The sequence below is a fragment of the Asparagus officinalis genome, chromosome 8, assembly GCF_001876935.1.
Source record: "Asparagus officinalis chromosome 8, Aspof.V1, whole genome shotgun sequence".
Classification (NCBI taxonomy): Eukaryota; Viridiplantae; Streptophyta; class Magnoliopsida; order Asparagales; family Asparagaceae; genus Asparagus; species Asparagus officinalis.
The window spans coordinates 21,792,236-21,809,256 of record NC_033801.1 but is presented as its reverse complement, the minus strand read 5'-3'; the positions used below and the strand labels follow the sequence as shown (position 1 = coordinate 21,809,256).

General features: G+C 36.3%; 1 protein-coding gene and 1 pseudogene across 1 annotated transcript in view; both read left to right on the top strand.

Moving 5' to 3' along the window:
* LOC109822664 (putative yippee-like protein Os10g0369500) overlaps positions 1-7,235 on the top strand; it is a 15,405-nt gene extending 8,170 nt beyond the window's left edge. The window contains exon 3 of the mRNA XM_020388895.1: positions 6,980-7,235. Within this exon, the coding sequence (XP_020244484.1) occupies positions 6,980-7,063 (84 nt within the window). The 3' untranslated portion in view covers positions 7,064-7,235. The remainder of the gene's footprint in view (positions 1-6,979) is intronic.
* On the top strand, positions 12,387-16,005 carry LOC109822600 (annotated as a pseudogene).

Sequence of the window (17,021 nt, the reverse complement as noted above, 5' to 3'; positions counted from 1 at the left end):
CCCCCACTTTTATTTTTTTCTGGGGCCTTCATTGATTTCGACACTTCTCTTCACGTTGAGAGAGGATCATTTTGAAGTTTACATTGATATAGATAAACTCTAAGCTAATAGACATGAGTGTAATCTTGTTGGTTTACATTATATTTCCATATTGATAAGCACAATCAAGAATCACGCTCTAAAGGAGAAATAACAATTTATTTTAGGTTTAAAAATTTGAACTTTTTGGGGGCAATCAATAATTGAAGTTTCTGGGTTTGGAGTAACATGTTCACAATGTACGGTTCGCTGGAGAGATTTTCTTTTAAAAATGTGGCAACTGTACCTGATTTGCCCATAGCCACATACTACAAAATAATATTTTTGAAGAGCTATTAAATTTATAATACACTGAGGGCATGCTTGGCTGCTATGCATTTCATGATTACTTATAAATTACTTATTTCTTATTATCACTTATTTTATTAAAGAACAAGATAGTCTTTTAACATCAATAAATAAATCAACTTCTAAGTGGCCAAAAAATAAGTTGGAGAATACCAACTTATTTTTTTCTATTTATAAGTTAGAAATAAGTAATAAGTAAACACTTACCTAATATGATTTTGATACCTTATAAGTAAAAAGATACTTGAAAGTGAAAATAAGTATGTTGTCAAACATATTCTAATACAATTGAAATTTATTTCAAATAATAATAGGAAAAATGCTAATTATGACAAATTGAAAATACGCTATAAGTTTTAGATAATTCAACTGAGTAATAAAAAGAAATTAGAATGGTCATTTTATGGATCGTTAATCTAACATAGGGGGAACCAATATCCCAAATTCCATTTCACATGAACTCTTAGGTTTTAGGGGCAACTATGGAAAGATTGCCAACCATTTATATTGAGAAAACACTTAAATCATCTTTTTTAATCTTCTTGTTTCAATCAACAAAAAAATTAAAAAAATTGTTTAACTTTAGAAGAATAGGTTGGTAGAGGGTTCACCTAGAGGTTTGATAAAAGTCACAAAGGGGTTCTTGTATGGGGTAGCAGGCTCCTAGGATGACTTTCGCTAAGGGGTCAAAGGCTCGGATTTGAGTGCTTGCGAAGGGGTTTTGGATGGGCCGAATGGAATTTTTAATTTTGGGATGTCATATAATGAATTTCTTATACAGAAAGTTTTTGTAATTAAAGCCGTAAATCTTTTCAACCAACTGTATATATTTTAGATGTCAATTTAAAATTCTAATGTCTTTCCTTTGCTAAACAATTTTAGTTACTTCTGAAATATCAATACATCTAGATTTAACAAATATAATTATATTCTAACGGCATTTATGTTATATATTATTGATTTTAGTAGATCTAGTGGATATAATGAGATGTTACTAGATATTATTTTATCTCATACCTATTTTGTAATATCCTCATAATCTTTATTTAAGAAGGTTTAGAATTAGATGAAATAATAGCTTTGTCTTTTCTATTTTTCTACATGGTATCATAGCTTACTTTATCCTAGAAAACTTCCCCCATCTTTCTAATTCTCGATGTTGTTGAGGGGGTTTTGCATGATCTTTTTGATCCCCTCGGCAGCTTTGATAACATCTTCAGCTTTTAGATCATTTGATTCCGAAATCTTCATTGAACCTCAATAAAAAACTCTTTGTTATCATCGCTGCCTTGTTGCTGACCTAGTTCCACTTCTAGAGTCCTGATCCATTGCCACAACAACCTCCTAACCTACCTTCGCTACTCTGATCATCCACCACCATCGCCGATGTATAAAGCAATCGCGTTGATCCTTATCTGTAAACTTTGCTATCTCAATCTGAAGCCTCTGCAGTCTTCTCAATCGAAAGTCTCCGTCGCCACATTGATCTGGATTCTCCATCGCTGCCGCCTCGGTCACTGTTTTTTCCCTCAAGACCACTGTTCGACACCAAACTTAACCTTTCGACTTCAAATCTGAGTTCGTCACTTTGATCTTGTGAGGTTGCGGCCATCCTTTAACCTTAATTCTGACCTTTGTTGCTCCTTATCCCTTACCTCATATACTATAATAGCAACCAGTTCATTCATCATTGCTATGCTGGAGTTGCTGGATTTGAATCAGCTATAGTTCTTTCCTCTCTTAGTTTTACTGTCTGAAGTTCAATTTGAAGTGATGAGGAGTTGCCTTCATGTCCTTTATAAGTTCTAGATGTTGATTTACACTTCAGTTATCTGCCAAACTATCTGGTTGATTGTCTAGCTTCTACCTCTATTTGTCTATCTGACTGATATGCTTCTTTTGTAGATCAAACGAACTATGTATAGATTAAGGGTTTTTTTTGTTTCTACCGACTTAACCGTGTAGGGTTTCTACTTGCTTACCCACCCCGCTTAGGATTTCTATTGACCTGCCTAAAGTTTCTACTTCCTGAGCCACGTAAGGTTTCTACTGTATGACTTGCTTATGATTTTTACTTGCTGATCTGCCTAGAGCTTCTGCCAAGTTACCCGCCTAGGGATTCTACTAGTTGACTCGCTTACTGGCTTACCCGCGTAGGGTTTTTACTGGCTTACTTGCTTAGGATTTCTTCGGGTTATGACGAGACTTTTATGATTGTTGACTTCGTCAATTATTCGGAGAAAAGATGACATTATCTAAGCTCTTGGAGTTAGCAGTTTTATTCCCATTTGTAAATATATATGTTTTAGCTTGAGAGAGAGAGTGTTAGATATTATTGGTATTAGTAGATCTAGTAGGTATTATTAGATATTATGAGATGTTATTAGATATGATTTGATCTCATACCTATTTTGTAATATACTTCTAATATCTATTTAAGAAAGGTTAGGGTTAGATGGAATAATAACTTTGCTTTTCTATTTCTTTACAATTTACAATTGGCATTTCACATGCAAATAATTCTTTGGAATGGTCAAAGGTCATTTGGAGTGTGAACAGAAACACTAGTTGCGTTTATAAGATGATGATATGTAATAAATAGAACGACCTTCAGAAACTGTTCTGGACTAGAATTTTCATAATATATCTTGAACATATCTATCTGAGACATTAGAGCTACCGAAAATTTTATTATTTCTGAATTTATCCTTTTTTCCCTCTCAGGATGCACATACATTGCACGTGCCAAGAAATATGGCAATTACTTCAAGATGTAGAAACTTAAGTGTCATTTAGTAAGGTATCCACCATGAAATCATGCACTTCATCATATCATTTTTTTTGTTTTTAGCTTATTTATATGGTTTATAGTTTCGTTATATTCAGTAGGGAACAGTTGAACTGTCATCAAATTAAATTATAAACAAAGTACTAGGCTTATCGTTCGATGTTATGAATACTAAAGCTTCATGATCAGGTGAGCGCAGTGGTTTACTTGCCCATTGAAATCCCTTAGCAATGCAGGTATTGATAAAGTATCCGTAAGTTTGGAGGCAAACATAAATGATTCTTTGTGAAATAGGCAACCAAAATCCAAGGAAGTAGCAAAGGCAATCAAATGCCTTTACTTGGATCGTATAGATAGTACTCGTGCCCATGTCTGTGTAACATAGTGCACAGAGAATGTTGTTACTAATACCGTGGTAGTGAGGACAACTATCACAAAAGCCCAATGACAGTAAATAAGATATATATTTTATGATCAAAGTCCTTTCTGAGTTGTCTTTTGCTGACCAAGTTTTAGTTAATAGATAGATATCCCCAGGAGAATACAATTAAGGTTCAAAGTATACGTTTGAAGAGAGAGAGCTCCTGGTTGTTGGTTACCTCTCAAATGTATAATAGCCTTGGAGTAAGTTATACGTTATAAGCTTCCAATAGGAATGAATTATTGTAAGAGTAATGATACTGAAGATACTGAGGCAGTTATGCGCAAGTGTGTGTTAATGATTTCCCACTCAAGAGAATGCAGCACCAAGGTTGCAATCAAGCATCACATTGAAACTTGATGAGTTGATTTTGCAAATGGAATATCAACATATGATAATCAAGATGAAGATGGGGTATAGAAAAACTATGAGATGTCATAATCAGGATGCAAGCTTAAGTCTAAGAACGTAGATGGGCTGTTTTGATGCTTTCCTTTGTCTATCAATGTAGTAGCTCAAAAGTTGGATGTCTTTGGTTTTAGGTTCACCTAAGCTACTTAGTGAGGCTTGCATCTGATGTGCGTTTAAAAAGGCATAATTGATGTTTATAATTGCTCTTTAAGATATACATTTGATATCAAGAATTATCCGGATGTTGATATACAATACTTCTTGATATGGTTCAAAAAGTACGGATGAGTTTTTTTTATATATGAAAAAGTAGGGATGATTTTTTTGCTTTCTTTCTTTTGAGTGATTCATTGTGGCTTTCTTCCCATATTAAGAAATTGAATAAAAAAAGGCTGTCTTTAATGAGTTTGGAACCTAGATCTATCAGCCCTACCCCTACATTTCGAGCAAAAAGTGATTAATATCTCACTATCAAGGTGTCAGTGTAACACTCTATAAAGCTGTCCCAGTTTCTCAAACGAGTTATTAGAGTGAGGTTAGTAGGCAGGAGGGAGCACCGCCCAATTTTTTGGATGCAACCAAGGTTTGGTCAATCTAGAGATAGCAGGTCTTATGGATGCTGGTTACCCCTGGATCCTAAATGAGGAGGTCAGTTAACTCAGTTTCGTCCATAAAAGCACAATGTGTAAGGCCCATTCTCATGTTTTCCCCTGAATCATGAATTTCATTGAATATACTCATACTGAAGATTTTTGACGTGTTTGTGTTAAGCTATGTATTAAAATATGGCATGGTGTCAACATGTGGTAGATTCAGCAGCTTTCAAACTAAGTCTGTAAATTAAGGTTCAGCGGTGAACTCCCAAAGAGGCCCAATCTTTTCTAGTAATTTGCCCCTAGATCAAGCTTTTCTAGTCATATTGAGCAGTGATGGATCCAGGATTCCTAGAACATGGTGTCACTATATAATTAATAATCATATGAATTTACAATTGTCCCCGTCGAGTTTTCATATTTATCATAATAAAATTATTAACTAGGTAAAACATGCACTAATACATCAATGTTGATGTGATCTTGATTCTACATGAAAGTCAAATTTGTACCAAAATCAAATAATCTCAGTGTTAAAAGTGTTTAACAGTTTGAGAGCTGAAGTTTTAAATGACTCCTAGCATTATGCGGGTTATGTAAGAATTAATGAATTACTCTTCATCCCTGTAAGCTAATTATTGTTTCTGCCTCTCACTTTAGCAGCCAATTGTACGATGCTTGCTATCTAAAACCTGGCATTCGCTAATTTTCTATTTGATCCATGCATACAACATTTTGACAAATATCTATATGATAACTTATCTAAATAAGGATTGCAATTATCCAAGTAAGAACTAAATATCAGAAAAGCCCTCTTAGATGATTATCAGATAAATTAAAAAAGTATTTGAGGGCTAAATTCCAAATTCAATGTTAAACCTCCCAAATACCCCAAAAACACCAAAAAAAAAACACCCAATTGACAACTCAATGATCAGAAAATTAACAACACAATGTTAAAACTCAATGATCATATAATTAATAACTCAACGTTAAAACTCCCAAAAAAAGCCCGAAATTCTAAACATAGATAGAAATTAGAAAAAACACACACCAAGAATTCACTTTAGGGACCGGAAAATCAGGAAGAGGAGCGAGGTTGGAGAGTCTTCAGAGGTGGAGGAGGCCGACGAGGTCGTGGGCTTCCAGAATCAGCAAACAGCGATTCACGGAGAAGGTGAAGCCTCATGGGAAAGAAAGAAGAGGGTAAGGGGGAGGGTTAGATGCGATAGAAGCGTTGGAGGCATTCAGGCGAACGGCAATTTGTCAAGTTGATTGATGGATTGAGGCCCAAAGGCGCTATTTTTTGTAATTTTATTTTATTACTGCAGAAGTTTACTGGGGGAGAGAAGCGACTTTTTTATTTTACTGGGGATGGGACACGGGTATAAGGTGATTTGAGGGCGGATCCCAGGGATCCCATACCAAACTGGTGTCACATGACACTAGTTTGGTACACGTGGAACCGCCCTTGATACTGAGTGATAAATTGTTCCATAACCATCTAATATGTGTTGGTTTTCTTTTTTTCCTTTTCCATTTCTATGAAGTGTTTGGTGGATGCTAAATTTATAGTTGTGCTTCATGTTGTGATATAGATACTTTTGACATTTCCTGATATTGCTGTTACAGATTACAGAATTTATTTCATGTTTCATGTTCAGACTAAATCAAATAATATCCTACACAAATGCACACATGTACACATAAATACGTGATTTATAGATTTGTTAATTTAGTTTGTTCATATTTACCATGTTGCTGCTTTGCTTTTGTGTCATTCATAATGTTCATGTAGCAGTTTGCTGATCTTTACATGGTCTTTGTTTGAATCTCTTGCCTGCTGAAAATTATATCTAATTGCCACCGAAACTCTTCCAACAGAGTAAATGATAAAACCCAGACAAAGCCCAATATGCTTCTATTAGATTTTGTCTTCACAGAACATAAATTACCCAGGGTAATGCAGGGACCTTGGGAGATGTATACGTGAATATTGTGCAAGGCTTTGAGAGTCTGCTTTGCCATGCCAGTCATAAACTGTTTAAGTCAACGGAACCCTATCTTATCTACTTAAAGTTCTTGTCAAGCATCAAACCTATAATATAACCTAATCTCTTGGTTTTTCCAATGTATCCAAACTTACCTTTTCTCTAACAAGTAATTTTATTTTCATGGTAATTGATATGAACCCGAGGCCGAAATCTCAGAATTTACATCCAAGAAAACTACTTTTGCGTTTCCTATTAAAAGCCGTACATATGCTTAAAATGTGATCCTGTACTGTCATTAAATTTATACTTCTCGTCTTGCCTTGATAGCCTCGTCCTGCATGTAATTTTGTGCTAATCGAATCTATGTATTATGTACCTTATGCAGGAAAAAGCGTATGATGAAAGTCAGAAGTACAAAGAAGGGAAGTTCATCCTTGAGAAAGCAAGGATGCTGAAAGAGGGGCGGTGAACCCGGGAAAATGCCGTGGATAACAAGGGTCAGATTGTGGAGAGACATTAGGTTGATCAATTGTGCAGTTTTTAGAAGTTGTTGTAATCTGTTTACTCAAAACCCTAATCAAAAGGATTTCTCGAATAGGGGTTAGAACTCACTCATTCTTGTGGAACAATGAATAAAAGAATTGATTGGTGTGTGTGTCTATATGGATATATATATATATATATATTAATTGATATATATATATACTATTATATATATATAATTTATATATATTATAGAGCAAAACTTCTGTCACTTAAGTGTGTACGTCCACTAAGTTTCTTAGCCATTGATGATCACTTGATGAGCTACATTGTGGATGATCCGCTCCGTTAACTTGATCTACCTATTCTATAAACTCCAACACACATTGAATTTTGGTGTGAATTCGTTGTGGTTTTGACCTTCATACCACTCGTTCAATTTTAACGTTCGAGTGAATAGAACTTTTTACATGGCTCGACGGGAGGTCAAACCACAACGAATTCCACACCAAATTTTGGTGTGTTGGGGTTTTAGAATATTGATCAAGTTTAATCGGAGCGGATCATCACAAATGTAGCTCAATCAAGGATCATCAATGGATAAGGAAAACTTAGTGGACGTCCACTTAAGTTGACAGAAGTTATTGCTCTATATGATATCTATATATATATATATTATATATATATATATATATATATATAATATGGGAAAAGTGAATCTAAGGTGACACCCTAGTCTCCCACCTAAGGACGCGGCCTAAAATCACGTTATTCCCTAATTTTTTTTTGTGATCCGCTCCGTTGAACTTGATCTACACGTTCTTAAACCCAAACACATCAATTTTGGGGTGAACCCGTCGTGTTTTGACCATTTATCCACTCGCTGTAATTTTAACGGTTTCGAATGAATAGAACTTTTTGCACGGCTCAACGAATGGTCAAAACACAACGGGTTCACCTTAAAATTGGTGTGTTTGGATTTAAGAACGTGTAGATCAAGTTCAACGGAGCGGATCGTAATTTTTTTTAGGAAATGATGTGATTCTAGGCCGCGTCCTTAGGTGGGAGCCTAGGGTGTCACATTAGATTCACTTTTCCCATATATATATATATATATATATATATATATATATATATGTTTGGTGTGTGTGTAGAGAGAGAGAGAAATTAATGGGTATCCTTATCATAGGAGGAGATTTCTTTCTTGACGCTTATGTGGTACAATCCCCAGCCGAGAGGCTGAGTACCGGTGCAGTAGTCTTCACAGGTTCTCTCCCCCCTCTATGCCTCACGTCCCCCACCTCCTCAGGAACCGAGAGAAAGGATTATGACTGTTGAGCTTAAATCAAGCGTAAAACACGGGAACAAATTATGGGCATCATATAATTTTGATAGCTTTCAAAAGATGAGAAAAACCCCCATTAACTTTAAAGCTTATCAGAAAACCTCCTTTAACTTTAATATTTTATCAGAACATTGTCCAAAGTTGAGGAATATTTTCTGAAATTTAGCAAGAAATGACATAAACTTGACCTAAAAAAACTATTGAGACTCACAACATGCATTTCCATGTAAGCTCAATTTTAGCGTTCCAAATCAGTTAAAAGCTCTGTTATCCACATTGGAGGGTTATATAACACCTTCTATACACGAAGCATTCTGATAGTATTCATACTGTATTTTAGGCGCATATGTAAACTCGTGTGAGGAGTTCACATGCGTGGGTCCCAAGAATGGAGCCTTAGCTACTTAGGTGTTCATAGCGTGAACATGAACCTCATATTTTTCATTTGTCATTTCAGCAACAACGAAGTTTGTGTTCCTCAGCTTCATTCGGATAATGTGTAAACAAAACACCAGGACCTCAGTATTTTTCAATTGGCACGAAACTTCACGAACCAAAAAAAAAAAAAAAAAAAAGAAGTTACAAAACTTCAATTTTGTATGTTCCGTCGCTTGTTTGCTTTTTTATATTTAGCATTGTTAAACGACACATTTCTATCTTTATTTCTACACACGCCTATCAATTTCCCAAAACACGTAAGCAATTGAACATGATTAGATAGGCAACAAAAAGTTACTAACCAAACGGGAGGCACCTCTACGCTATAAATATTAAAGCAAACCCTGGTTGCAGAGTACTCCCCATCTTTTGTCATCTTTTGACAGGAAGGAGCAAGGATCATTCGGCTGCCTTGTTTATTAAAAGCTGAATCACATTTTGTTCTTTAAAATCTGCTACAATTTTAATTTTTTCGTAAACAGGAAATATGGTGTAAGAAAATATATATAGGACACTGCTATTTGTCTCGCGAAGCCCATCACGCACTCAGCGTGTAAGAGAGAGAGAGAGAGAGAGAAACAGGGGGTGGGACACACAGAAAAAGATCAGCTGTGGGTCCCACTCCCCCTGTTTCTCTTTCTTGTCCGTTGCGTGTGTGATGGGTTTTGCGAGACAAATAGGGTTTTCGATATATATATATATATATATATAACAAAGTTAATACAGTAAATGCATAAAAAGGTAAAAGACGAAAGAAAAAGAAGCCTTCCCATTTGGATTGTGCGACATTCATTGACTTGGCGTCTCTTTAATTTCCCCCCTTTTGTGATGTTTCTTCGCTCTTCTCCTTAATTGGTTCATTTAATGACAATTAATAAATAGAGATATAAACAGATTAAATATGCACCAAATATAAATTTAAATTCATGTATGTAATCTTTAAATAAATGTGAATCCTGAATATAGACAGGTTTAATCATATATGTCAAAAATAGGACAAATTACACTAAATCCCATGAACTTCCAACGTTTTACAGTAAATCCTCATTAACTTTCAAAATGCACTAAATCCCCAAAAATTTCACAGAAACCCCCAAATTTAACATCCGATGTGGCATGTGTAACCTCACATGATTTAAATTGATCAAAATACCCCTTTTATATATATATTCAACCTTTAAAATAGAAATCTATCACTTTTTGTCACTTGCTCTCATTTTGCTCATGCTCAAAATTGGATTGAAACCTATTTTTTTATTTTTATTTTGCTAAAATTGTCCTTCAAAATGCCTTTTTATATTGTTTTTGTTTGCTCTAATTTATGGGGGCGATCTACAAAACGCAGAAACTTGGGAGTTTTCTGAAATTCAAAAAAGTTATTTGGGGTTTAGAGTGGTTTGATAGTTTTTTGGGGTTCACTACAAAAATGCCAAAAGTTCTAGGGGCTTGGGTGTAATTTACCCTCAAAATGTATACCATTACGAATTGATCGAAGACAAGTAAGTGATCAAATGCCATAGAATCGTAATCAAGACATACCAAATTATCACAATAACCGAAAATAATAATTATTGGAAAAGGCAAAAAAAAATCTTGAGAACTTTAGATAGATGTAAATTACGTTATTATATTTTAGTTTGTTGACATCATCATCCGCATCACAGCGGATATAAATTAGGTTTTGTTGGGATATCCTAATCTGTTACATTCCTGATAAAAGGATCCATCAATTTTTTTTTCTTTTTGTTTTACACGTCACGTATCCAATTTCATTTAGATAATACACGACATAATAAAATTTTAACCCTTGGATGCGATCAAACGCTTCGACAAAACAACCCTTCTCGATACCTGACCTATTCAAATCTGGCCGTCCATCTCACTCAAATGCCGTTTTTTTAACTGGAAAAAAAAAATTACATCTGTAGTAGAAGCATATTTGAAAAAGAAAAAGGCCAATAATTTTCGATAACATTTTCAAATTAGTACAATCAATGTAAAAAATTAATATGATCATAAAAATCAAAATAAACTGTTAAAATATCCATGATAGCACAACATGTTGAATGACAAAAAATAGGAGTTGCCTTGTGACTCTTAGCGGCTCGTGGAAGAATCCAATGAGTTATAGGCTATTTCTCTTTTGCTTCTATAAATATTCTGCTAACCACATCATCTCCTAGGTGTGATAATAGTCAATTCTCAACTCCTTGAGAAAAATACATTGACACGACTTTCTTCGAAATTGATAATATATCCAGTTCCTCTCTAATTAGAGGGTGGCTGAAAAAGGTCCAATTACCCATCCTTACATTTTATTCAAATTTCAAAGGATAAGATGAGACCGCATACGATTACCGCTATTATCTTGAAAACCAATACCGTGAAACCATTTTTGTGCTAGCAGACATCCTACATTGCACCCCTTGTCCCTTAAAATTGGTATGGATCTGAATCCTCTCAATTAGATGATAATTACCTAAATCCCAACCCCCTCTATTTCTATTTCAAAAACTGAATTGAATTAGACCCTCTCCGACTATCATCGCTAGTCAATTGGGACATTTTCATGTAAAATGGGATAATTGTTAAAGTGGAATAATATTTCGCTAGTGGGATATTTTAGTGGGATAACTAGGAACAATTTTGTGAAGCAGTATATTTTGATAAAATAACGTGGGATAAATTTTTATAATCATGAAGTATATATTTATGCATTTTGAAGATATAAATACTATTTATGTATTTTAAACTTACTATTATTAATTGATAATTGCTTACAAGAATGTTCGTTACTATTAAATAACTTTTGGTTAGACTATAAGATATTGACAATTATTATGATGATGATGGTCTAATTAATGATGGTGATAACCATAATAGGAAATAAGTAAAGAAAAAAATAAAAAATAACAAAATAAATACGAGTTCTAGTTTTTTACCACATAGTTCCAAGCTAAAACTTGGAATAATTTGAAAGACTAGAACTCTCATTTTTGTATAGAAAAATAAAAAAAGTGGGATAATTTTGTACAATTATCCCAATTCTAGTTTTGTTAAAGTTCTGCTTGACTAACACTGTAAAATTTTATTCTAGTTTTAGTTCTATGTGACTAACACCTTAAAATTTTGTTCTAGGTTTAGTTCTATGTGACTAACACCTTAAAATTTTATCCCACAGATTATCCCAGTTCTAATTTTAAGTTCTAGGTGACTAACCCCCCCTTAGAGAAAATCAGAACACTGATTTGTTTTCTAAAATCCTTTCCCCTTCAAAATTATCCACTTGGATTTTGTTAAAACCCCGTTCCGTTAAGATATTGTTGGAGGATGGCGTCGTCATCTGCACCGTCAAACACGGAATCCCTCTGGCGGTGGGCCCTACTCCACCAAAGCTGGAGCTCACCCAAAAAGTAAAAGTAAGCGTGAAGACTAATCATGATTAGACGGATTAATTAAATAGTTAATCCAAATTCAACATCTCACGCCCTATAAATACCGCTCCCCCCCGTTCGTCCCCTCTCCTCTTTCTCCTCTCTCTTTAGCTGGTAAGCTTTTCATTTTCATTATTATCGCTATTTATATTAAATAGTTTCCTCTTTTTTTTGCCTCATTTTTTGTTTTTTGTTTTTTTTTTTAATTTTTGGATCAGAGAATTCAAATTATTCAATGGCTTCGGAGATTCAGCAACAGGAAGATGAATGCAGTAGCTATTTGCTTGTGATCTGCGCCGCCTCTGTATTCCTCTAGTGCTTAATTAGTGTTTCTTTTAAAGAAATAACCAGCCGAATTTTTCGCCTCAGATCAAGGTATGATCTTTACATTCGAAGACTTTTTCCTATTTTACCCGATCTTTTTTATTTCTTAAAAAATTGTTAATTTTGATTTGATTTTTCCTTGCTGCCGAGCTTTATTTTGTCAGGGGAAAAAAATGATTGTAGATTAATCCTAGTTTGAAACTGGATTTATTTCAAAATCAAAGTTTTTGCCCTTCTGCCTCTTAAGAGGTTTTTCTTTTTAATGTTCAAAATGATAAGCTTAAAAATCATTTTTTTTAATGTTCAAAATGATAAGCTTAAAAATGAAAGCTTAAAAATCATTTTTTTAATGTTCAAAGCTTTAAAGTAGGAGTTGACATTTTTAAACTCAACTATTTCGTTGATGATGAATCTTTTCTACCGGGGGAAAAAAAGATTCTTAGTTCGGCTCAAAATCAAAGATAAAACCCTTTTCTTTCTACTCTTAAAAAAAAGTTTAAAAAAAAAAACTAGTAAAAATCCTTATTTTATGTTTAAATCATTAAATTTACGAACAAAATAGCCAGCCTCCCTCTTAATTTTAACTTCACCGTACAGGTTCGACCGGAATCTCCCGGAAATGCCGTGCGTGAGACCGGACCCCGCCGACAAGGACGCCGAGCCCTTCGTCGGAGGTGGACCGCGCACGGGCCGCTACGGGCGCTGGCGCGACCTCCCTGGGTCTCTGCGGCGTGAAGCGCGTCTACCGGCGGCTTCGACCAGGAAGAAGCATCGAGGTGGCCTGGAACCAAGTCAAGGCTCTCGAGCTTCTCCGGCGACCAGCAGATGCCGAAACCGCCTCATACTCGGTAGGTCCCGCCTCCTCCCATCGCTCCGCCACCAGAACATCATCGCTCTGTACAACGTCTGGACCGACACCGGGAGGAGCACGCTGAACTTCATAACGGAGGTTTGCACGTCGGGGAACCTGAGGGAGTACCGGAAGAAGCACCGGCACGTGTCGGTGAAGGCGCTGAAGAAGTGGTCGAGGCAGATTCTGATGGGGCTCGAGTACCTGCACAACCATGAGCCCTGCATTATTCACCGGGATTTGAACTGCAGCAACGTTTTCGTCAACGGCAACGTTGGGCAGGTGAGCTTGGAATTAAACTTCCCTCCCCCCCCTTTTTTTTTCTTCCTAATTTATTGTTATCACGCTGTGTTTTTCACAGACGGACTTCTAACGCGACGCACACAAAGTTGTAATTTCACCAACTTTTTTTTTTTTGAACTTGTCTGAGACGTGCAAGCAGAAAATAGTGAGTACAAGTTTACAGCGCCACGTCATTAACATGTCAGCATGGAAGTTTATGAAAAGAGTTGTTCTACCAGGACCCCAAATCATAGGACCCAAGGGGGGACAGGTGAGGTGTCAACCCCTGGGTGCATGATCTACTGTTCATGAACAGTAGATCATGCACCCAGGGGTTGACACCTCACATGTCCCCTCATGAACAGTAGATCATGCACCTAGGGGTTGACACCTCACCTGTCCCCCCTTAGGTCCCATGATTTGGGGTCCCCAAGGAATTTTTCTTATGAAAAAGAATAGACGTTGGTAGTAGAGATAACTGTTAAGGACTCTCTCACTAATGAGTTTTAAATATAAAAGGCATAGATAATATTTAGGCAGTAAATAAGAGATCTACAACGAAGTTTTGTCAAAATAAAAAAAGTGGTACACGTGTACAACATCACTTTTGGCTTTTACTTGGAGCCACTGATACGTGAAGTATATTTCTCTTCTGTGTAAATGGCTATAGCATAATAATATACATACGGTATCACTTTAGAAAATATTTCATTTTTCAGATTTGCTCTTTTCTTTTAGATCAGAAGGAATGCTTCGATAGGGCTTAATAGAGTTGTTTTATAATGCGCCTTAAGAATATTTCTACTATTGCTTCCATAGGTTTCTATATTCTTATGATTATGTTACGTCACCTTTTGCTTTTAATTAACTACAGCTAACTAATATTGCAAAACAAAAACTTGAGGAACAATACTAATTATTGTATTACTTTGAAAAAACAAAAAAGGAAAAACATGGGACCTGTAAAACACAATGAAGAACATGCCAATATTAATTCTTGCACTACTTTGAATATTGTTGGTGAAGAGATTTCTTCTCATTGCTAATGGAATATGCCAATAAACCCAAAATTGTTGTAACTATATTCCTGCAACCTACTCCTATCATTTCTCCTCTAATTTGCACAGCTGTACACAGAGAAAAAGCTAAAGTATTTATTTCTTTAGAACCTTCTATAATGCTGATCGGATACATTAAAAGGGGAAAAAGGAGAGAGCCCCTCCCATGTGTAACAAACTTTGCGTGAAGATGACAGGATTGCTTCTGTCCTATAAATATTGTTTTTTTTTTAATTTCATTTTTTCAGTAACTGCATCTAGGAAAATTTATTAACTAGAGAAAATAGAAAAAGAATATATAGATATAGACTAGTACGACTCTCTGAATCAAGATGTCACGTCATTCTGAGTCAGTCTTATCTTTCAATGTATAAACACAGGTAAAGATCGGTGATCTCGGCCTAGCCACAATCGTTGGAAGGAGCCACGCAGCCCATTCGCTACTCGGAACACCCGAATTCATGGCTCCGGAGCTCTACGAGGAGGACTACACCGAGCAAGTCGACATCTACTCCTTCGGTATGTGTGTCCTGGAGATGGTCACCCTCGAGATCCCCTACAGCGAGTGCGACAGCATCGCCAAAATCTACAAGAAGGTTACCTCGGGCACAATGCCTGCCGCCATGGCGAAGGTGAAGGACCCCGAGATCAGGGCCTTCATCGAGCGTTGCGTGGCCACTCCCAGGGCGAGGCCCTCCGCGTCGGACTTGCTTAGTGATCCGTTCTTTTATGGGCTTGACGACGAGCCAGCGGAAGCGGTGCCAGTTGATTATAGTCGGGCTCCGTCGGTGGAGGATCTTACTACTCTCTGAAACATCTGTGGCGTGTTAAAAGCACCCTGTCACCTTTACCCCTTAACTAATTAAATTTCGATATGCGTCTTACTGAATATATATCACCTCATCATTCCAAGAACGATGGAATTGAGACGAGGAGATCGATGATATACGATGAGACGCGTTGCAATAGTTAATTAGTTGGGGTTACGTATGATGTGGTGCTCTAAGTAAGGCATTGGTTTATTTTTATTGGGAGGATGATGATGAAAAAGGTGTTGGTTTTGTTCTTTGACTTATTCAGTTTGTTTGCTAACTTGATCTTTTATACCTCTGCTGGAAATGGGAAGGGTGTATGAGCAAGTGAAAGTGTACATAGGTGTTTGATGTAATAAATTTGAGGTTGTTGTGGCTTTATTTAGGTTTGTTGTTCTTTCAATATTCATGTACAAAACTCCTTTTTTTTTTTTTTTGGCTCTTGTAAGCTGGTGGTTTCAATTTCTTTTTCTTTTTAAATTTGTTACGGCATTAATCATCTATTTGTGCCCGTTGACGAAAGTTCTGAAATGAAATTGTGATAAATTGGACGGTTGGGGACTTCTTTAGCTGTGGCTTGAATTAAGAACGAATGAATCAAAAGGTTTTGGCGGCTATTAATGCTACCTTCCCCTCTAAAATTTCTCCAGATACGATCTCCCATTTCTCCGTCAGAATTGATTGCAATGAGATATTTGTTGGTGGGAAGGAAAATATCAGGTTCACATACTCGGTGGCCGTGACTTTTGAGGGGTGCCAACTTGCAAATTCTTTGGGTTTGGGTCGATGTTACTCTATTCATCCAGCATAACCTACACAAAGTCAACCCTGTATACTTTTCTTTCGTTCAGGCCCCCAACTTGAGGGAGGCTTTATGAAGTTGTGACCTAAAGAAGCTCCTTCCTCGTGAGTTCCTATTACGGCTCTTCTCGCAATAACTTTGGAAGATTTCAAGTATTATGGTACGAAAACATTATAAGATTTATAATATAAGAATGGTCCTTCGTGGTTAGGAGATCATCGGATAACTCTTTCTTTATCCAGTTTCCGGATGCAGAGACCCTTGACTATGCATGTTCCAAATCCTTCTTCAGTATGGGCAACTTTGGTGGGGTTTTCTCTCCCTGGTCGGAGAAATCTGGACTTAAAGTCCTTCCTAAATTCTATTATGCTTGGGTGGAAATCCTTCACCTCCCTATCCACCTTTGGGATCTGGAGTTCATCAACAGCATCCTCGGCGACATTGGTGATGTCATCACAGAGTCCGACGACGTCATGCTCAAGAGGGCGGCCATATCTTGCAAAGCCATGCTTCAGATCAAAGATCCTTCTGAAATCCCACAAGAAGTTATTTTCAGATATGATTCTCCAGACAACACCCACATTATGGAAGGTTCGATA